We start from the raw sequence: 23210 nt of genomic DNA, 5'->3' as shown, positions 1-23210 counted from the left end.
AGGTATTAGTTTGGTATTGAAGTGTGTTTGTGTATAATATTACGTTGCCTCCTTCTAGTGAATGATTTCTAAATGATTGTGTAATAAGTGTTTTACCAGGAAACCTTGAGTGCAAGTGTCTGCTTGAACCACTGTGCTTGAGCCACCTCTGTAACCTCGTTTACTGTTCACATTACCTCTTGAGATGAGCCTGGCCGCTCAGCTCGCTACCACACACTATGTAGTACAGACTTATACCAAAGGTTGGTTTTGCTTACACCTGTAGTCCTAATTGTATGTTTTGGTCCCAGAGGGTACTGCATCCAATTCTGCCTAACAGTCTTGTGTACAATATGTCAAATGTAGGTGCAGTGTTAACTTCTGAAAACGCAGTCCAAGTTCGGATTGCTACAATTGGTATGGGGACTGTTTCAAGTAACTTCACTACACATGTACGTAAGCACAGCAAGCCGTTGGAAGCTTTTCAATTCCGCCAAGAAGCTACTGTAAAGAGTACTTGAATGCCAAATGTATAAATAGGTTATATGTTTATTTGATGGTTTGGTCTTTTTTGGTATTTTTTATCATCTACTTTAGCACTACAGGTGGTGCCCACCATGCCTTTATGATTTCAGCTCATTCTGGGAAGGGAAATATTTTATCCATGTACTGTTTACAAGAAATTTATTCTAACATCAATGTGTGCAACGCCAGTTGAGTTTGGTGCTTTTGAAGTGTAGGGGATTCAATATTTTGTCTATTGCAAAAAAACTCCTTTTTCTATTTGTTTTAATAGGATATGCCTTTTACTTGTGAAGGCCTTACACCAGATATCATCATCAATCCCCACGCCATTCCTTCCCGTATGACAGTTGGTCACTTGATTGAATGTCTTCAAGGAAAGGTAAGTGATACTTTTGTAATAGCTTATTAAGTGCAACTGTTATTGTAATTTACATTAGTTCTAAGATGTGTTGATAATGTAAGCATTTAAATGAGTTATTGTACATATTTCTTCTTTTAAATCCTTCTAGTATTCAACCCTGGCTCCTTTGCGAAGGACAAAATATATCAATGTGTAAATTTCCCCCCAAACGGGCACTTAAATTGACTCCTAAAGTCAGCCATTTTTGGATGGAACTTTTCAACTATGTAGCAGCTGTTACAAAGTAACAGTAATAGATTGATTACTCGAAGTTGGCCTTTTATTTTGCACTCCGGCAGATCTGAAACAGTAGCGGGGTGGGCTGGGGGGGCTTTGTTAGCGGGATTGAGAGGGAAAATGTGCAGGAGCTTTGGTGTGCTATTGGTAACTTCAGTTCTGTTGGAAAATATTATTTGTTCTACTTGTTGGCTTCATTTTTTGTGAATCTCAATATAACTGCTTTTGGTTTTTGACAGTTTTGACCAGTGAGGTACTTTTTCCATCCCATCCTGTTGGGAAAGATTTTTTTCTTCCCTTCATAGTTTCTTATGGAACCCCATTCTTTTTGCTTTGTAAAAAAAAATCCTGACCTGACTTTCTGAAGGGAGGTAAAGCCTTCAGCTTCAAGTCCCTTTTGCTCATTTGTTATGGGGAAACTGACACTGTCCTTACTAAAATGTTGTTTCCATTTAGAATTCTTAGATTTTTAAATTGCACACACCACCTACAGTACAATAAGCATTCTTTTACCTCTCCCTTACTTTTTACACTTTGGATGTTTGATTACTTATACATGTGCCAATAGACAAGCTGGTGGCAGCAGTTACATTTCTTATCGTTTTTGCACATTGAGGTTTACAGTGTGTGGCTCTTGGCCGAAAATGGCTGCGCCATTAGATTTCTGCTTGTTCTTTAGCCATATTGTTTGTCCTCCTTTCTGCCTTCCCAGGTCATGAAATCCCAGAGGAGGTCATGCACTTGCCTCAGAAAGCTGCTGCTTTCGTAGGTTAGTGAGATGTGTGTGTGGCCCAGGAAGGGGGGCTGGGACTGCCTAATCACAGTCCACATCACTGGTGCCTGAAAGTCTGCTACTGGGACTGATGTGAAACCAGTAGTTGTTCCTGATTGGACTGGCTGTTTGGTTCAGAACATTTCCATTGGTGGGTGTTGGGTAGATTCATCATTTCTCTGCTTACTCACCTCTGCTAGTGAGACCCCCAACCCCCTTCACTTTTTGCTGGACTTCTGCACCTTTTTCTTGTTCTGAACGAGGGGAGCCTTTTTCCCCCCTCATTCATTCTTATTTGCTCTAACCATGGGAACTCTGTTCTTTGTTTTACCTTGTGTTATTGAGTCTTGCTTTCCTCCATACGTCTTAAAGGCGCTGGTGTTACTTTTGCAGCACACCACACCCTATGTGCAGTGTTGCTTATGGCCCTTCGGTTTTCCTTTTTATATTCTTAGTTTCCTTAAAAACTGCTGTTCTTAAGGAAAGGGGGATACTTTGTATCCTAAACGTTTACTTTTGAGAGATCAGCACACCCCACCTTATGTGGAGTGTTGAGTGGATACCCATTATCCCCTTTCTCTCTGCTCCTGAAACTGGGGTTACAGTGGCAACCCTGTAGCTATGGCTGGTGGCAGCGGGCGTGTTCTACCAACTTTGGTGCAATATTTCACTGCAGTTTGTATTCAGTTGGGCCACCTATGTTTTAATATGGTGGCTCCTTTATTCTTTTGCCATTTGTTGGGTGGTTATTTGTTGGCTCTTTTTTCTACCATCCTGGCAGGGTGAGGTGGTGATGCGAGTTTCGCCTTTGGCAGGAACCCTTTGTGTAACCCACCAAGGCTAAAGTGTCTGTGGACAGGAAACTGGGGAGGAGCCCGAAACTCCGATGCGCTTTGTCTGATGTGCTTGAATGGAACCAGTTCCCCCCACTCTTTTCTGTAAACTGCAGGTAGTGGATGAATGGGAAATCCTGATAAAAGGTTTGGTTCCTGAGGCAGAAGGTAAGTCTACCACTGGAACTGAAGTTCTGAAGCAGAAGACTAGAAACGCCCTGGAGGCCCTTTCAGTAACCACAATGAGACCACTGCTGTCGTGGCCCCATATTCTAAACGACACGAGCTCCGAAAAGGAAGCCTTCCTTTGGCTGGTGGGACCAACTGGCCATAAGATTATCTGCAGAACGAGCCTTCCCTGACGTGCTGTGACCTTCCAGGGCTGCAATTTGCCAACACCAGGGGACCTCCGACAATTCCTGTGCATACTCTTCCCATTAACAAATCCACCCAGAACTTTGTTGAGCTCCAGCTGGACCTCCAGAGGCAAGATCTCCATCCTCAAAGTACCCTCACCAGCGTGCAGGACTGTAGAATCTAGGTGGATTGACAGGGTGGTAACCGTTTACTGTTGGAGCTTGTAAAAAGGCGCCAAGACGGCAGACCGGTGTGGGATTCTGAAGAATTCCTTGATGAGGGTCCCTTCTCCGGACTGCTGCTGCAACATCTCTTCCAGAGTTCCTTCTTCCATCACCACAACCAAGGTACAGGAGACCGGGTCAACCGCTGCTGCTCGGGAAAGAATACAGCTGTATCTTCAATACGCCCAAGGTACTGTGGGGCTCAAGGTAGTACTTCACGCAAGCCAATTTGCCACTCCTGTGTTACCGGAGTGCTGTATCCAGAGGTTGGGTGGTCACCCATACCGATTGCCAGGTCTGTTGGGGTCAGGAAGTGTTGGGAAAGATTGTATGTAGTAACCCTGTGGGAGACACCAGCCTTGTCCTCTTGGTAATGGGTAACACAACCTTTGGTATAGGCCTGTACTACACAAGTTGGTAGTTACTGAGCAGCCAGGCTTATCTCAAGAGGGGTCAATATGAGCTGTAGGGTTGTAACATAGAGATTTGCAGTGACAGGTATTCAAATAACACTTGTACTCAAGGTTTCTTGATTAATATAAATATGTATTAATTTAAGTCCGTTTTAAAATGAGCCTTCTTCAGAAGGTGGCAATATACAATTATTAAATATACTTCAAAAATACACTTATAGCCTTTTGGGATGACACACACACGCGCGCGCACGTTAACAAGTTTCTCCAAACAGGTAAGCACTTTTCAATCCCCCAATGAAATATAGGCTAACCCTTTCCCAACTATACAAGTAAAGTATGTATGACTTTTTGAGGGATAGTTGAACACAAAGTCAGAGGATAAGAAGCGTCTGCAGGACAGCCAATGTCAATTGAGCAAAGTCTAGGGGAGCTGAGGCACTTCTTGAAGACAGCACACAAGTCTTGCACAATGTTAAGAGTTTTTGTAGTAAAAGAATCATTGTTGTGCCACAAGCTGGGAGGCTTGTCAAAATCAAAGATGCAAGCAACTGTGCAAAGGGCAGCAATTGCAAGGTCTCCAGTGGGAGCAAGCAAGCTACACACAAGAGGTAAGTACCCCTAGCTACACAGTCCCTTGAGTCTGAAGAAAAGGTTCCAGCTGGCTTCTGTTCCTGTTGTAGTCCTGCAGATCCTGTTGTTGCTGGGCCTCAGTCGCGGGGACAAAAGGGAGGACATCTGGGGACTCCTGCACTGCGGTTTGAAGGTCGGTGGCAGCAATGGGCACAATTCAGATAAGCTACACTTCGCTGTTTCAGCTACTCGCAAATAGCAGCACTGTGATTCTTGGACACCTTGTGGACTTTCCTTGCTTCTGGGGTCCAGCACTCTGTTGAGATGGCTCAGGCTTGGTTAGTCCTTGTTAAGCAAGATTGTATGCAGTACCCTTTGGGTGAACTACAACAACCCTGACCTCTTGGCAATAGGAACCCAACCTTTGGTATAAGCCTGTACTACACAGGTTGGTAGCGTGATTGAGCAGCCAGGCTTATCTCAAGAGGGGTCAATGTGAGCTGTATGGGAGTTGCACAGAGATTCAGTGACATGTATTCAAATAAACTCTTACACACAAGGTCCCTTGAATAAACAATTATTAATTTATCAGAGTAAGCCTTCTTCAGAAGGCATCAATATAAAAGCAACACACAAATATACTTCAAAACTGTACACTCTTAATATCTCTAAATCAGTAAGTACCCTTTTGGGATGGCCCACAGACGCAACTGCTAGCGAGAGTTCTCAAAAATGTGTTAATTCCCTCCACATTAGAGACCCCCAGCAACTTTGCTGGATTTTGAGGACTTGATTTTTTTTATCCTGGAGAGTGTGCCCCTTTTTTCCCACACTCTCATGTAATTTAATGTGATTTTATACACTTTCTTTTTGGTTATGGAGTCCAGCTCTGTAGGCATAATCTTTTACAATTGTCACAAAGCACCTTCAGTGCAGTGCCACAGGGAAGTCTTCCAAATTTCCCATGGTTTAAATGCCTTACCTGGTATCAACTACTGTTTCCCAGAGCAGTAAAGTGAAATTGACTTGACTTGGCATTGTACTTGCTAGGGATAGCTCAGTGGCAACATGCTCGCCTTGGAAGCAGGACGACACGGAGCAACACAGGTTCGATCCCTGGGTCCGTACTTCGAAACCTCTGGGTATTAAGCGCGTTATAAATAACCAATCATATCATATAGCCAGCACACCCTATCTTACAGAGTGCTGGAGGGGTTACTTAGTATCCCCCTGGGTTTAAATGCTCATATAACATTTTCTGTGTTACCCTTTCCTCAATTGACTGGCTGGTGGCAGTGGTTTCGTTTTGATCTACCTTGGTTTGCATTTACCGTGACCGTTCACGGACCCGGTAACGTTGACTGCGGGAGTCATCTTTTTCAAAATGGAGTCCAGCCAACTTTGCTAAAATGGTGCCCGTTCTTCTTTTTTCGCCAGGTCTTTATGGAAATATCCTTCTAGAGAATTTCTCTGCGCGCCAAACCAGGTTTGGTCTTTGGAGCCAGAGGCAGGTTTCTCTCAGAAACCCTGCCAAAGGCGAAATGAACAGAGTGTTTGGGGTAGAAAAGAAGTGAGGGAGGTGCCCGAAACTCCGTGCTTGGTCTCCTAGGAGACCCAAATGCACTCTGTGATTGGCTGGCTGACTGTCCGGCAAGGACAGCCACCCTGCTGGGTGAGTGAGAGCTAGGCTGGAATGAATGGGAGAGAACTGAATAAAAGATGAGTCACCCTTTTGTTTAATTCTTGTAGATCTGTGCACAAACACCATTGGCCATTAGGTTTTAACACAAGTTATAGTGTTTGATGTGCTATCAATGGGCCTAATGATTCCTCTAGATTGAAAATGTGTAATTATTTCAGCTGCCGATGCCAAACATGCCAGAGGCAACTGATAATGTCGCACACATACTGGTTCTCTGCCATGTCCTTCTGGTAATGTGGCAACATGCAAATCTGTTAATCCACAATCATATGCGTCTTTGGCAAAAACCTTTAAATTCCATAAATATTTCTCTCAATTGGTCCCTTTCTTCATTTGTGCATGCATCTGCAGCCTGAATTTGTTCTACGGTCTGAATTTGTTCTATCATTTTAGAAAACTCTGGGAAGTCCTCCAACGGAGGAACCGCTGTACTTTCCTCTGTGTGGCTGTAGCTCTTTGGAGAGTCGACACATTTAAATATTTAGTAATATTGATTTCCAATCCGATTTTATTTATTTTTTTCTCATTCAAATCAAATAGGATGCAATCATCTTGATGAGAGCCCGCTGTTTCACTTAAGGATACACAGACTTAACTTTAAAGATTCCTTTAGGTTCAACGATTCCGGTAACTCACCTGCTCAGTCACACACCTTTCAGGGATGTTCCTAATCACTGCATTACTGAAGTCTGCAGTAAAAGAAGATTTTTGTATTGCCATTCCTATCGCTGAGTTCGCTTCTAAATGAATGTCCTGGCATCCTTTATTGTCCACCAGAATTTTAATGGGTCATCGCTAACATTATCAGTGGTGTATATTCACTTTCTATCCTCATGGATTCATTTAGACATACAAATGCATCAGAATCTTTTAATTGTTGTCCCTTTCTGTATTTTAACACTATTGTAACTTGTCTGGTGAATTCGGAGATGGTAACGTCCTTTCTCAAGTGCAGTTCAACTGCATATGGTGCCTTCTGCGTGCAATGTTAAGCATGTCATTCAGGTGCAGCCCCTCCTAATCTAGACCAAACCTTTTGATTTAGAAAGTCTAACACCATACACATTCTGTGCATGGCATTTCCCAAGTGAATGTATTTTGTGTCCCGCTCATGACCAACCTGTTGTGGTGGATACTCTTAGGACCAATTGTAATCTTTAACATGCATCTTCCTACAACCCTTTGCCCTGAAAAAAATGTTACATGAGAAGCTAGACAAAGGGGATACTAGGTAACCCCTCCAGTACCCTATTGTAAGATGGTTTGTGCTGGGTTTGAAAGTTACCAAATGGAAGTAATGTCAATTTCACTTTACTGCTCTGAGAAACAGTAGTTTATCCCAGAGAAGGTATTTAAACGTATGGGAAATCTGCAAGACTTCCCTGTGTGACTGCTCTGAAGGTGCTGTGTGACGCAATGTAAACGAGTATGACTATGGAGTTTGTCAGATTCCACAACCAAAGAAAACAAAGTACACCATCGCATTCAAATTCATGAGTGGGGAAAAGAGTCTTGCTCGCTCCAGGTTAAAAAAAAGTGCTCAAAATCCAGCAAACTTGCTGGGGCTCTCTAAGGTAGAGGGAATTAGCAAATTTCTCAGAATTGTTCCTAACACTGTGCACAACAAAAAATAGATTATATTTTACATTACAAAGTTTGCACCCATCAAAAGGCCCCCCCGAGCATTATCTTACCCAATGTCCTTATACGCAGAGAAATTGGCAGGAAATGCAGTTTGAGAGAGGGAATCGCAGCAGCAAAGCAGCTTTTTTCCATGTACAATTAAAACCTTTTAAACATTAATGAACATTATACATGAAAACAGCCTGCTAACACTGTCTGGCAACCTGCCATCCATTCATGCAGAAACTCCTCACTTATGAACCATATTTACCTAGAAATTGGGTGAGATTTGACCGTAGAAATCCTGCTCACTTGGTTTGCCACCGAAAAGGAATGTCAACCCCAGCAACTGCCAGCACTGCCTCATCCCAGCTCTTGGAAAGCCCTCAAGAATGACACGACCTGGATGTCGGTGGATGTCTGTCTCCCAAGTGACTCCAGCACGTCTGAACTCACACCCTCTCCAGTTTCTTTTTAAAACCTCCCACTGTCACTCAAAAAGAATCCTTCCCCTTTGACTAGATCATGTCACCTCATCCGTCCTGCTCAGTATTTTTCCCATTGAGAACGGCAGTCTTGTTAAACTACAAATGTAATATTGCTTCCTGCGCACACAATGGCCTTCTGTAACAATGCCCTTCTTCACATAGTTCAGCCTAGCAAACAAACCCATGCTGCACGTTTAAAATCCTCATTGAATGAAGCCACATGCATTTTAAAATTTGGATTCAGAACATGTGTTTCCATGTAAACTAATTTGCACTGCATGTTAAGGATATGGGATTCATTAAGTTGGTATGTTAATGTATATTTATTACATTTGGTGCAAACTCAGTCAAATGGAATATTATCCTGAAATTAAGTAATATTAACATTTGCTTTCCCATCTGGTGCACGCGCTGGCTACATTTGCCACTTATGATATTTGTATTTCTACATAAACCCACTACATATGCAGGAACCCCCGTAACTCACAGCCCCCAGTTATTCCTACATACTCTGGTTTAACGCCCCAAGAATAACTGATTGCATTCTGAATGTGGTATAGGTTTGACTTGCCTTGAACTTCTGATGGCTATGTTTAATGAGGTTATACTTTGGGCTGTATCCCTTAAGCATGGAGTTGGATTTTTTTTAAGTGTTTATATGTAATGTAAAGATTCATATTGGCCTACTTGTATTTAAATCATTTATTTTTACAATACATAGTGTTAGTGTTTTTTGGACCATATGTATGCTACAGTTTATTTGTGCCAAGCTACAGCCCTCTCTGCCGCCTCCTAAAATACGCCTGGCTGCCCTGTCCATGCTACCTCATTCTCAGGTTGTACAGCCTTATACTAAGAGTGGAGCTTGTTGGAACAGTTTTTCTGAAGCCCAGGACTTAATAAAACCATTCAACTGAGCCAGTACAAGACTCCACTCTTAGTATAATGCTGTACCACCTGAGTTCATGGTAGCGTAGACGGAGCAGCCAGGCTCATCTTGGGAGGGAGAGAGGGCAGTAGAATCAGTAAAATGAAATTGTAATACAAATGGTCCAAAGAAACACAAACACTATTGTAAAAATATATGGTTTATTTAAATACAAGTAGTCCCCGATAAATCTTGAGGGAAATATCACAGATCATATAAAAACATTATAGAAAAACACAACACAATGATTGAAGGTACACAGACCAAAGCATATAATCTAATCTGGAACACCTAACGGGAGTTCTAGGGAAGTCAACCCAATAGTTACTTTTTAGATTACTTTCAGTAATATAGGGGTAGTAGACCCTAGCAGTTGTACTGTGACGCTCAGCAAGAAATCACTTAGTAACCCAACTGAAAAATATTCTTTTTGTGAATAGTGGAACACTTATTCTAGGAACAGTATAACACCTATAACTCTGATTCAGGATAAGTTTTTCTAGGGGAGTTGGACCTTGGCATGTAATATTCAATTACAGTTGCTTTTCAGTTCAGACTAAGGGAAGCAATAACTTTATTTTAGGCCCGTTATGCTGAAGGTAAGTAAACCTATACACTTTTTATAGGAGAGATCAGCCACCTAAAAGCAGGTGTAAACCAAAGACTATTTTTGTGTCTGTCTAAAACCGACCAGGGAAAGCAAAATGGAAGCGGAATAGCCGGCTATGTTCAAGGCCAGTTTAAGGCCCTGTTTGCCCCATCTGCTCATAAGCATCTTCACCTGGGTGGAGAGGGCAGGTGCCCCCACCCCACCACTGCAGGAGCCACCATCTTGAGCAGCCTGCAACTCGCCCCGTGACCATCGCAGCCTGCAGCACCATCCATGCCCGAGCGCATTCGCGCTGATGCCCCCATTGCTCCAGCACAGCTGCCATGGTGAGGCTACAGGATATTTGAGCATTTATTCTATGCTCATTTGAAGCAACTTCCACCTTTTTTATTGCAATTCTACCTTCCATAATAAGCCTGGAATCGCACTCTCAACGCGCTGACCTGCTTCATGAAACAAAATGTCGGGCGCGATGCAGCGCCAAAACACGGCTTGGTTTTGTATGCGTTGCTAGCCAACTTTTTCCACATACTTCCGTAACGTAGCCAGCTCCTCTGCCTGCTGGCGGATAAAGGCCAGTTTAAGGCCCGGTTTACCCCTGTTCGCACCAGGGCGCACCTAGAACCACCCACGCTACACCACCTTAACACATAAGACTCACTGTACTGAACTTCCTCTTTGGAACACTGAAAACAATCGGAATGCTCTTGCATGATTCACACGCAAGTGAGTACAGTCAACTGCGCCCTCCATGCCTGACACACCGCCATCTTACTATTCTGTGTGAATGCATTTCTTTCCTCCGGCAGACAATCTGAAAACTCCACGCCGACCCTTTACTAATGTTGTACGCCCAAAACGTCCTCCAGTAATCCGTGCTTGCTTCCTAATATTGCTCAGTGTTTAACCTCCTGTGTTTTAAGATGACCCACAATTGAGCCACATAGTGGCAACGGTGCTCCACCCGGACTTTGTATGACACGATTGTACCTCATAATTGCGATTGTTTCTCAGCCCCATGCTGTGTGGCACCATTGTGCCTCAGTTACATTAGTCTAGACTACCGCTATAGGCTACTATCATGCCACATAACTGCAACAGTTTTATAGGCTATTGCTGTATGCCCCTTTGGACAAACTAATTTGTGCCACCTCTGTCTCAATAGCTGCAACTCACTAGCCTAATGTGGTCAATCTATTAGCCCACACTGGACTAGCCTATTGTGTCAAATGTACAGACCCATACCTGTCTAGCCTATTGTGTTCAAATGTATTAGCCCATACCTGACTAGCCCATTGTATACAAATACTTTAGTATATGCCTAGCTAGCCCACTGTGCTGAACCACACTAGCCCAGGTATACCTAACCTTCTGTGTTCTCCCACTCGGCTACTTAGTCTTACTGTGTAACTTAGAGTAATTACCACTGCACCATACTGCTATACTGTGCCCCACTGGACCTTGTTGCATTATGTACACCACTCTGCTAAACAGTCTCCTCAGGCATACTCCTCACTCTAGTGGTATTAACTAGTGTTTCAACCCCACCCACCCATATTCCTCCTATTCATTATATTTCTACTACGCTTACATCTTTGACCACTGTGCCCACTCCCATTATTCTGACATATGAACGACTCTCAAGCAAGTTAAACTCTCCTCAGGGACCACCCAACCAAAATAACCCCTGTAACATCGCTCACAGAAACTCCAGACTTTATGTGCGCTTGCCGAAATTATTTGGATCCCCGGCCAGCTCTGTGACCAGCTTAGACAGCCAGAGAATAAGCTTACTTAAAGGCTAACAACGAATACAAAAAGACCACTCCTAATCTCTCACCACCCCAGTTATCACTTAAGTGCTTCCAGACTAAATCACAAATATCCCAGCCCCACTCTTGATATTGGTATTTTATTTCTATCGCGCTCATACACAAGTGTTTCAGAGCACGAGGCAAGGGAAGGGGTAATGGAGGAGAAACAAAAACGACGATCTTACTAGGCCCAGTGACATTGAGAGCGCGAAAGTGCATGGTAGAGGGGGAGAGGGAGAAGTGGATGGAAGGGGGAACAAAAAGGGGAGAGTGGGGCAAGGAGGGAAAAAACATAAATAAAAATAAATGCATTAATAAATAAAAAGGCAACAGAGGGAGTGCAGCCACAAGTGGCAGTGTTGGGTTTAAGGCAGCAGGCTGGGTAGGTCTGATAAGTGCAGGAAGAACAAAAAAAAGGGGTGGGGCTGTATGGGTACAGATGCAGACCCCACTGCAAGGTGTGGCCCGGAGGCAGTGCGTTTGGTTGGCAAGAGGAGCTGGTACCTGGACCCGGAGGAAAGAGGGTGGCCAGGTGCATGGTGCCGAGGGAAAGTAGAATCAGCAGGGGAGAGGGGGGGGGGAGGCAGAAGCAAAGAGTAAGGTTGTGAGGTGCTTCCATATGCTCTGGCATATATGTGACTGGAGCAACTTCCAGCACCCTTCCGCCCTCCACCCTCGCTAGACCACTCCGCACCTGACCTCAAAGGGGTCTTAATAAATGCAAGATCAATAGTCATGCACGCGACGAAGATAGCTGACCTCATAACAGAAAACTACGACTTCCTAGCCATCACTGAATCTTGGCTACATGATCCAGCAGGTCCTGCCCTTACCTTAGCAGTCCCGGATGATTACACTATCTTGAGAGCTGATAGACGCGAGTCACGAGGAGGATGTATAGCTGCTATCGCTAAATCTAATATCTCCATGAGATTAGCCCCTTCTCCACTATTGGATCTTTCATAGATTCAGATGCTTGAATATTCCGTCAGACTGGGAATCCTCGGTGAAAAAAAAAATATATTTTTTTTAACATACATACATTGCTACATAGAAGTGCATGTACATAGTCCATTATGGCCCATGAGCCATTCCATTGTGTAGTCCCTCCACTTCACTTTAGTCCTTTATGACCCCAACCAATGAGGTGGCAGGGCTTAAGCTCCGCCCCAGTCAACCATCTTCAGATTTTTCACTGTATTCTAACTGATTCGAGTGAATCTTCTCCTCCAGATGGCTGAACTCAAGGCTACCAAGAAGCCTTCCCTGTTCAGGGATTGCACAAGGTGCGGGAGCAAGGTGGTTTACATGAAGGACCCCCCATGATCACTGCAAATACTGCCTATATCCTCATGACATCCAGAAATGTCTTTTTCGACTAAGACCCTACAGGACAGACATAGAAGACTTCTACATTTGAAAGCCAGGGGACTTTCTTCTGATGAAGAATCTGCTGAAACGGCCCCTGTTCACTCAAGCAAATCATCTGAGAGGCAAACCTCTAAAAGAAGAGCCTCTTCAGTGGAAAGGAGTTCCCCCTCCCACTCCCAGGAGCAAGAGTAAGCTGGAAATTATACCTTTCCTACCTCCCCTGGACTCTACAAGCCATGAGATAAAGCATTCTGCGGCAAAAACAACCTCCAAAGGTAAGGAGGAGTTTGCAAAAAACCAGGGGGGGGGGCAGTCGTCCACGGAGAAGATATCTACGAGCGGCAGTGAAGATGGAGGCCCGTTGTCCACCAAGCCGTTGACGAAACCCTAATCGACGACCACCATGCGACAAACCACATCGTCCATGACTTAGTCCTCGTCAGCGAGTTTGTCATCCACAAAGCAATCGTCGAAGGAAGCTCAGCACTCGTCCACGGAAAACATTTGTCCACAAAGCTCTCGTTGACAGATAAGAGCAAGCTACCGTCTACCAAATCTTAATCCACGGAAGTGCTGTTGACGAAGGAATCTTCGACCACGGCTCAGTCGACGGCACCGCAAGCTTCTTTACCGACAGAAGTAATAGGGTCCATAAATGCCCCTCGCTGACGCCACTGTTGTACCATCCAATTAAGACAGTCTTCTGAGTCTGTGGAAGCACCGCCTCAATTTGTGGAAGCTCTTGAACCAGTGGGAGCACAATTATTTCCCTTGGGAGAAATGCCAGGGCTCCCTTATGTCATCCTACAGGAGGAGTTTTCACAGTTTGTTGAAGAGCAGCATTGTCTTACACCTAAGGAACACAGCCCACCTTGGCAATCTACTATAGAGGTGCCTGCTGATCCTTATGACCCTGTACTCATGTTATCAATGCAAAGGATCATTGAGGAGTTAAACGGACATCAAAATGAAAGAACAGGTCAGCTGTACCGAGGGAGCCAAACTTCCCACAGAAGGATTCCTCACCTCGGCAAAGCACACCAAGACATTCACCTCCCAGGAGTAGGCCACGGAAAAGAGTATGTTCGGCTGAGTTACCGCGCAGGTCTAGGACCAGGACACTCGGTGCTTCACTGACAAGGGTCCCTTCTCCAGTGTAGTCGCATGGACCACGATCTCCAACTAGAGAGCCAACAACGGTACCATTCTCTCTTCCGGACTCAGACTGGCAGGAAGATCCTTTCAGGGAATTTTCTGACCCGGAAGAAGGCAAGATCCCGCAAGAGCCTGATGCTAGCGAATGGGACGATTATATTGTTGAGAAGCCCAGAAAGAAAGATTCTCCAGGTGACTTCACTGCTGGATGATCTAGTATCCTTTCACACTATTATCAGCAAAGCCGCAGACTTGTTGCAGGTCACATCGGAGGAAAAGAAGTCAGTGCTTTATGAGCACAGGGACAAACGTAGTCGAACTGTTACTACCATTCCTCTCCTCGACACCATTTGAGAGTCCGGATCCAGGATATTGGCCACACCCTTATCCACTCGGGCTCTAGTTTCCAGGCCTGAAAAAAAATACAAGTCTCCTGAGTCGGCACCTTGTCTACAAGGTCAAACCAAACCGGACTCGGTCATTACAGTGGCAGCTAGAAAAAAGTTGGCCAATCTGGCATCACCTCTTTCAGCCCCACCGGACAAGGACGGTCGTAAACTAGAGGCTTTGGTCAAGAAAGTGTCTGCATGAGCATCGCTTACCATTAGAGCGGGCAATGCGCTGGCCATGATGGCGAGATTTGACCGCAAACTTTGGCTGTGCATGTCCAAGCTGGCCAAACAGCTACCTGTAGAGTTCCAAGAAGAAGCCAGGTCGATTATCGCCGATGGAGAAGCAACTTCGGATCACATGATTGACGCAGCAGTTAATGTGGTGGAGTCCGGTTTCGGACAGATGGCCCACGGCACAGTGCTATGAAGACTACTAATTTCAGGTCCGAGGTCCAAGCTCAAATATTGGACATGCCCTTCCATGGTCAAGAGCTCTTCGGTGAAAAAGATCGATGACCACCTCAAAGGAATCAAGACTGACATGGCCTGTGCCATCAGCTCTTTAAACAATAGAGATTAGGATCGCCAGTCCTTTCGTCCTTTTCGAAGTTCATCCTCGAAGTACAGAGGTTTTAACTGTTGTTCCTATGGTCAGAAAGTCGCAAGCTAACTCATACCAGGACACAAAGTACCAGTCTTCCAACAAGTACGCCCAGAGAGGGAGGCGGGGCTCTGCTCAAGGGAAGTTGCAGAACAATCAAAACTGACAGTCCAGCTCCTCCCCCTCAACGCCACACCCCGGTGGGGGGGAGGGGGAGGGTGAGCCAGTTCTTTCAACGCTGGCAGTCAATAACATCGGACAAATGGGTGTTGCAGGTGGTCCGCGAGGGACACACCTTAGAATTTCTAGAGCAGCCCACTTCCCTGCCCTGACTCAGCGCAGGGTGCATATGTTAAAACAAGTCCTGTCCGAAATCCAAAAACTGCTGCAGAAATCAGCAATGGAGCCAGTACCTTACTCTCTAAGGGGAAAGGGTTTCTACTCCTGTTTTTTCCTCATCAAAAAGAATGGTCAATGAAGACCCATCTTGGATCTTAGAGCGCTCAACAAATATATCAAACGCATCAAATTCAAGTTAACTTTGCAAGGAGTGCTTCCTTGGCTAAACATGCACGATTTCTTTAGCCACTCTAGACTTGGAGGATGCACACTTCCACATATCAATCCACCCAGCACACACAGTTCCTCAGATTCACGGTAGGCGATCTTGATTTTCAATTTCGATTGCTCTCGTTCAGTCTGAAATCAGCACCAAGATGGTTTACAAATGTCTGGCACCAGTAGCTGCGAAACTCGGGAGAACAGAAGTCTTTCCATATTTGGACGACTGGTTGATGAGAGCAAGTTCCGCCGCAAGCGACGCTTGGCGGTTTCAAAAATGACAAATCTTCTAAAAGGGTAAGGTTTCTCCATAAACAAAGCAAGTCCTGAAAGCAAGACAGTCCTGTTCCTGGGAGCTGAGCTCTATACCATACCAACATTTCCAGGGTGAGGCCGTCAGCAGAAAGAGCAGCAGCGATTCTCAGCTTGAACTTGTGGTTCTTGGTGAGAGAGATCTGTGCACTCTTACGAAGCCCTCCTGCACATGATGTCCTCATGTATATTCCTCATACCAAATTGCAGGCTTTGCATGAGGCCTGTCCAGGAGGCACTGGACCACTAATGGAAACAAGCTCTCGACTCTTGGGAGGACATCGTCCAGATTCCAACGACGCTGCACAAGGCTCTTCGATGGTGGAACGCTCTGCAGAACCTATTACAAGGGATGCCGTTTCAGGCACCAACGTCGACCTATCTCTTGAGGATGAACGCATCTTACTGGCTGGGTGTAACGCTCACCTGGTTCCCACTGAGGCGCGGCGTCGAAGGCGCAGAACTCTGAAGATGGACAGGAAGGGCCCCTCTATTCTGGCTTCCCTGGCTCGTTGGATACCCTCCTGTGCGTGAAAAGGGAGTATTACCAACTGTGGAACAATGCTCAAGCCTCCCACTCCCTTCCAACCCTCCACGATACCTCCTCCACGATTCCCCGTGAAGCCTCACCTTAGGGTTTGGAAGGATGAGCTCTCCATCCTGCTTCTGATGCAGGGGCACGTTGAAACCCAGTTACTTCACTGGATTGAGGATTGATGGGAGTTCAGGTAAGCTTGACTGTTCAGGTAAGGCGCTGTAAAAGTTCTGTTCAAAAGTTCAAGCTTAATAATAATGTTCGTTGTCTAATTGCAGCAAGCGCTAATGCTTATGTCTTTTTCCCCTTAGGGGCCGGGGTTCGGAGTGCCGGAGATATGGCGCCGACCCGAAGTGAAACAGTTCTGGATGCGCGCTCAGGTAATGTCTTTGCATTCGCTCATTCAATGTCTGTCTTTTTTCCCCATAGGGGCCGGGGTCCGGAGATGCCAGGAAGCGGCAGGACCCGAAATGCAGTGGGAATAATCCAACAGGTAAGACTTAAAAGGAAACTGAGCTTTCCTTATTCCTTTTCTCCCTCTCACCTTTGTTCTTGTCTTTTTTCCTCTAGGCGCCGGGGCGTAGCTGAATCCAGAAGATCGCTGCTGAAGATGGAAGCGCCTTGCAAAGGTGAGTAAAATGCAGCGCTGCAGCGATCGAAACGAAATGCCTTTAAAATGATGTCTTCCTTTTCAGGGCCGTTGGAGAAATGACTCCGGGATGCAGATTTAGCAGGTAAGGGCTTTTCTTCTCCTATTCTCTTCCTTTCTCCCCTTGCAGGTGTTCCAGGGTGCAGGCAGGCGTGGCTGAAGTCAGGATGCAGGAGCTGACACGGTGAGCGTCCAGCTGCTAGGTGCAGAACAACGCGAAGCATGTGTGGCTGTTCGGGTGGGGTTTAAATAGCCTTGGAAGAAGTTCCTGGTATGTATCCTTCCACCAATCAGGTATGTATCCTTCCCCGACCACACCTGGGTGGTGAAGTAGTCCTACAGGTTAAGTAGTCCCATTCAGGCCTCAAGAGGGCCTGGATGAAGCAGCAAGGTCTGCATCAGGTAAGTGCACCCAAGCACTTAAACACATATCCTCCTCTATGAGCCTGGCGCCTAAGGCGCCAGGACTGGGGTCCGCTATGAGCCTGGCGCCTAAGGCGCCAGGACTGAGTCCAAAGGGCCCCGACTTGGGCCTGCTGAGACTTCCCTGGGGAAAATGATGTCTGCCTCTGGGGTTGCTGGGCCCGGCCTGGCTCCTTAGAGGTAGGCATCATGACACTGGGGCACTCTTCTTGCTGACCTACAAACCAAGGGTTCCTGGTCCGCCCAGGAGTCACAACTCCACATCAATGTTTTGGAACTCAGGGCCATACGGTGGGCGCTGAAAGCTTTCCTTCCTATAGTAGCAGGGCAGGTACTCGGTGTCCAAACACAACCTCCATGCACTACACAAACCAGCAAGGAGGCACGAGGTCAGATCTTATCTCAAGAAGCTCAACTACTATGGGCATGGGCCTTGCATCACAGAGTCCAAATCAAGGCGGAGCATCTCCCGGGAGTGGAAATGTCCTAGCGGACAAACTGAGCAGGGACTACTTGTCTTCTCACAAGTGGGAGCTGGACGAAAAGGAAGCTCAACGGATCTTCGCCTTATGGGGCCATCCACATCTCGATCTCTTTGCTAACAGGACCAACAAGAAATGCAGACTGTTCGCCTCCAGGTACACAGACTGGGCACGGCAGGTCTGGTACTCGACCCTACAGCACCTATCCCGATGGCCCCTGATTCGCCTCAAAGCGCATCAGTATCTATTGACGCACAGAACCGCAATGTCCTCCACCACGACCCAGCAAGCCGGTCTCTCAAGGCTTGGTTCCTGAGCAGCGTAAAATGATGAATCTTAATCTGCCTGCAGAATGCTGGCATATAATCAGGGCCTCAAGGGCCCCTTCTACACGCATCACCTACACTAGGAAATGGACTTGTTTTTCGAAGTGATGTGCGACGTATGCTATTGATCCTCTCACCACTTCGGTTGAGCAAGTACTTCCTTCCTTGTTGCATTTAGCCAAAGCGGGACTCTCGATCAAGGTCCACCTATCCGCCATTCGGGCATACATGATGACCCTGGCGACGCAGTCCTTAATCTCCCTTCCAGCTGTCCAGGTCTTCTTTAACGGACCCTTTCGTACAGCCCTCATGGAGCCGCCTTACGAGCCCATACACAGGTGCGACGTAAAGTTCTTGTCATGGAAAACGGCTTTCTTAATAGCCGTTACTTCGGCCAGGAGGATCAGTGAGTTACAAGCCTCCTTTTCTGAACCTCCCTTCACCTTGTTCCATAAGGACCGTGTCATTTTAAGACCACACCCTAAGTTCCTTCCGAAGGTAGTATCGGAAATGACGCTCACAGAACGCATTGTCCTGCCAACTTTCTTCTAGAATCTTTCTTTTCGGAAGCAGAAAGAACATTGCATTGTCTAGACATAGCAAGAGTATTAAAGTTTTATTTGAAAAGAACTAAGGAGTTCCGTTCCTCAAATAGACTGTTCATCGCTTTCTCTGGACACACAAAGGGCCAACATATTTCCAAACAAGGTCTGGCGCGCTGGGTTTCTTCTTGCATCACCCACAGCCATCTAACGAAAGGCAACCCCCTTTCCAAACCACCCTCGGCGCACTCCACCAGAGGGAGAGCAGCGTCAACAGCGTTCCACGCAGGGGTGGCCTTGAAGGACAAATGCAGAGCCGCCACATGGAGCACTCTGCACATGTTCGCTAAACACTACTGCCTGGCTGAAGATATCAACAAAGAAACTGCAGTTGCACAGGCAGTGCTCTGCCACCTCTTTGCATAAGGTAGGACCAGCCTCCTTTTCCCACCTTTCCCTGTGTATTTAATCGTTGTTTTGCTGCATGGTAAAGGTTTTTTCAGAGATGTTTTCTATATTTATGCATAGATGTATATGATGGTGGCATGTTTTTAACTGCTTGGTATTCTATTAAAGCATGTGAATCTATGAAAGATCCAATGCTGGAGAAGTCTTAGTTACTTACCTGTAACTGTATTTCGAGGGGATTGGGTCCTCCAACGTATTCCATATCTATGACCGGTAATCGCCACAGCTGTGCTGCTTTGGAATATTTTCTGTGTCCTGCGTTGATGCGCTGTCCTCGAGGGCCTCCGTTCCGTTTTTTCAGCGAACTTGTTCGCTTCGGAGATCTCGGCACGCCTCGGTTCTTCTGAGTTATTTCTCCATCGGTTCTTCGAACCTGTTAGTTTTGTGAAGTTCGTTATGTCTTCATCTTCTTCCCCACGGCCAGGTTTTAAGAAGTGTCGGGACTGCGGTTCCAAGATGTTGCTGACGGACCCGCACGACGCCTGCCTCTGGTGCCTTGGTGAGGACCACGCCACGGACGATTGTGACGAGTGCCATTCGTTAGCATCGAAGGCCTTGCGGGAGCGTATGAAGAAGCTTTCTGTCGGTAAGGTGTCCAAGCCCCGGAAGTCGAAATCCACTGGGCTTTCGACTGACTATTCGAGGGGGCGACTCTCTGCATCGTCGGCGTAAGTCCAGGGGGGTCTCGGTCCCAGAGTGTCCTGCCATTCCTCTGCCTCTTCGAGGCACTCGCAGAAGCGCCGTCACCGGTCGCCTTCCTCGTCCGAGCGACCCCAGCTAGTTGACCACGTACCCCACTCCGGAGAGTTTGGTAGTGCAGGCGGCTACAGCCCCGGCAAAACAGGCGTCGTACCCTACCATCCCTCCTGATAGGGACGACAAACATTTTGATGGCTGGGCGAAGAAAGTGTTTTCTTCAGGGGGGTATGGCCTTACAGGCAGCCAACTCGTGTGTGCCTTAGCATGTTTCACTCATACTCTGTGGAATGGTCTCTTTGGCGGCTGAACATATTCCCGAAAGTGAGGAACGGGATGGCTTTCTTGCTCTTGTTCAGGATGGCAAGGATGCCATGTGTGACTCCGTTCAGTCGGGTCTGGACATGGCAGATTGCATCAGCCGGTCCATGGCAGTGAGCACCGTAATGCGCAGATTTGCATGGTTGTCGGGGTTTGCTCCTGATGTACAAGCCCGGCTTCTCAACATGCCCTTTGATGGTGAACATCTTTTTGGCAGCAAGGCTGACGAGAGCCTTGAGAGGTTGCAGACCTCCAAAGCTGCAGCAAAGTCGTTGAAAACTGCAGTTCGCCAACCTCTGCCTTTTCGTCCTAGGGGACAGCAATGGAGGGGAGGTTCCTTTCGGTACTACTCTTCCTTTGGTAGATCGAGAGGAGCTACAAGTCAAAGGGGCCACCGTAGGAGTACCAGAGGTGGAAAACAAGGTACTCGAGGTGCCAAGGCCGCTCGGGCAGTTGCCTCTTTGCCCTCAGGCACTGCCGCTTCAGCTCAGTCATGAGGCCATGTACCATGGTTAGAGGGTTGGGGAGAAGGCTGGTGAAGCATCTTGTAGAATGGCGTGCCATTACTTCAGATGTGTGGGTTCTGGAGATCATAGCCCATGGCTACTGTCTTCCTTTCTGGCAGAGGCCTCACGACAACCCACCAGGAAATCTTTGAAGAGTCTGGAAATACAAGCCCTGCTGGAGAAAGGCGCCATAGAACTGGTGGTGCCTGTAGCGGAGAGGTGCAAGGGATGGTATTCCCCTTATTTTTTGATTTAGAACAAAGATGGAGGATTTAGACTCATCATCGACTTGCGTGGTTTGAACAAACTCCTCAGGAAGGACAAGTTCAAGATGGTTACTCTTTCAAGTCCTCCAGGTCCTTCAACTTCAGGACTGGTTGGTGTCTCTTGACCTTATGGACGCTTACTTTCATGTGCCGATCCATCCCAAGCACAAGAAGTCCCTGAGGTTTGTGGTTGGCGACTCGCACTTTCAGTTTCAGGTCCTGCCGTTCGGATTGACCTCCGCCCGAGGGTTTTCACCAAGCTCATGGTGGTGATGGCAGTGTATCTCAGGAAAGGGGGATTCACGTCTACCCCTACCTGGACGATTGGTTGATCAGGGCGCGCTCTCCAGAGCAAGTCCTGGATCATCTGTCAGTCACCTGCCACTCCCTTCACAAGCTGGGCATCTCCCTCAACTTAAAGAAGTCCCACTTGACGCCAACTCAGCGGCTCCAGTATATAGGAACAGTGCTCGACACATCCATGGGGCAGTGTTTCCCTCCCCAGGTGAGTGCTCATCACATTCAGCAGATGGTGCACAAGTTTCAACATGCCCAGAGTCTCCCGGAGTTCTTGAGGTTGCTCGGCCTCATGGCATCCTGCATTCTTCTGGTGCCAAAGGCCAGGTTGCGATGAGATCTCTGCAATGGGATCTCAAGATGCAGTGGTCACAGTCCTCTGGCAGGATGTCGGACCCCGTTCAGGTGCCGCCCTCAGTCGCCCAGGACCTTCTGTGGTGGGCTGTCGAAGGCAATCTGATGAGGGGGGGCTCCATTTTGGCTGCCCTGGCCGGAGGTGACGATCGTGACGGACGCATCCCTCACGGGATGGGGAGCTCATGCCAACAAGTTGACAGTTAGCGGTCGTTGGTCTCCATCGGAGTCCAGACTCCATATCAATCTGTTGGAGCTGAGGGCCGTCAGGCTTGCCCTGAAGGCTTTTCTGCCGACTGTGCGAGGGAAGAATGTCCTGATTCTGACACACACCACAGTGGCTATGCACTACCTCAACAAAAAGGCAGGGGGGAGGAGGGGGCAGGGTCACTTCCACTGTGCAGGGAGGCGATGCAGCTCTGGTTCTGGGCCATCCAGCAGGAAATTTCGATCTCAGCAGTACATCTGGCCGGAGACAAAAACGAGACGGCGGATGCTCTGAGCAGGCGGAGTGCGATCTCACACAAGTGGGAACTGGCTCAGGAGATTCTCCTGGAGATCTTCGCCCTTTGGGGGACCCCTCAAGTGGATCTCTTCGCCTCCAGTGTCAACCGGAAGTGCGAAAGGTTCTGCTCATGGGAATTTCCTCCAAGAGGAGCCTTAGGAGATGCATTCGTGGTGGAGTGGTCCTCCCCATTGCTGTACACGTTTCCTCCAGTCCCCGTCATCCTGGAAGTGCTGCAGAGGTTACGGAGGTTGGGTTCCCGGATGATCCTCATTGCTCCGGCATGGGCCCGGAGAACGTGGTACCTGGACCTTCTCGACTTGACTATCTGCCTTCCACGCTGTCTTCCCTACCAAGACGATCTGCTCTCACGGGAGAGGGGGGTGGGGTCAGGTTCTCCATCCAGAGGTCAGATCCCCCAACCTTCATGCTTGGCTTCTGAAAGATTGAGGTATAAGGATTGGGACCTCCCTGAAGACGTGATGGAGGTGTTGCTTTCGGCCAGACGGCCTGCAACAAAGTCCCTGTACTGTTGCCGTTGGAGAATGTTCTGTGACTGGTGCAGGGTTAAGAATGTGGATCCTTTTTCATGTGACATTCCTGTGGTTCTGTCTTTTTTGCTTTTGTTAGCCCACAAGGGCCTGCAAGTAGGTACCATTAAAGGTTACCTGGCGGCGCTCGTCTTAGGAGTGTTCTTTTTTCAAAATTCCGTTAATTTCTCAGTTTCTGAAAGGACTCACTAATGTGTTTCCACCGTCACCTTTCCAGGTGCCTGGTTGGGATTTAAACCTTGTTCTAAAATTCCTAATGGGTGCTCCATTTGAGCCTTTACATTCTTGTCCTTTGAGACTGTTAACCCTTAAAACTGTATTTTTAGTTGCAGTCACTTCCGCTCGCAGAGTGAGTTAGTTGCAGGCACTTTCTGTTAAGCCATCCTTCACTGTGTTTCGTATGGACAGGGTTGTATCGG

At 47.0% G+C, this 23210-nt stretch overlaps 1 protein-coding gene across 2 annotated transcripts in view; it reads left to right on the top strand.

Annotated features, from left to right (window-relative positions):
* The window catches only part of POLR2B (RNA polymerase II subunit B), a 616839-nt gene that overhangs the window by 411676 nt on the left and 181953 nt on the right, over nucleotides 1-23210 (top strand). For both annotated transcript variants that reach the window (XM_069626112.1, XM_069626111.1), the window contains one exon: nucleotides 776-883. In XM_069626112.1, coding sequence (XP_069482213.1) covers nucleotides 776-883 — 108 coding nt within the window. The remainder of the gene's footprint in view (nucleotides 1-775; nucleotides 884-23210) is intronic.

The sequence above is a fragment of the Ambystoma mexicanum genome, chromosome 6p, assembly GCF_040938575.1.
Source record: "Ambystoma mexicanum isolate Mex_15411 chromosome 6p, UKY_AmexF1_1, whole genome shotgun sequence".
Classification (NCBI taxonomy): Eukaryota; Metazoa; Chordata; class Amphibia; order Caudata; family Ambystomatidae; genus Ambystoma; species Ambystoma mexicanum.
This window is presented reverse-complemented; position numbering and strand designations above follow the sequence as displayed.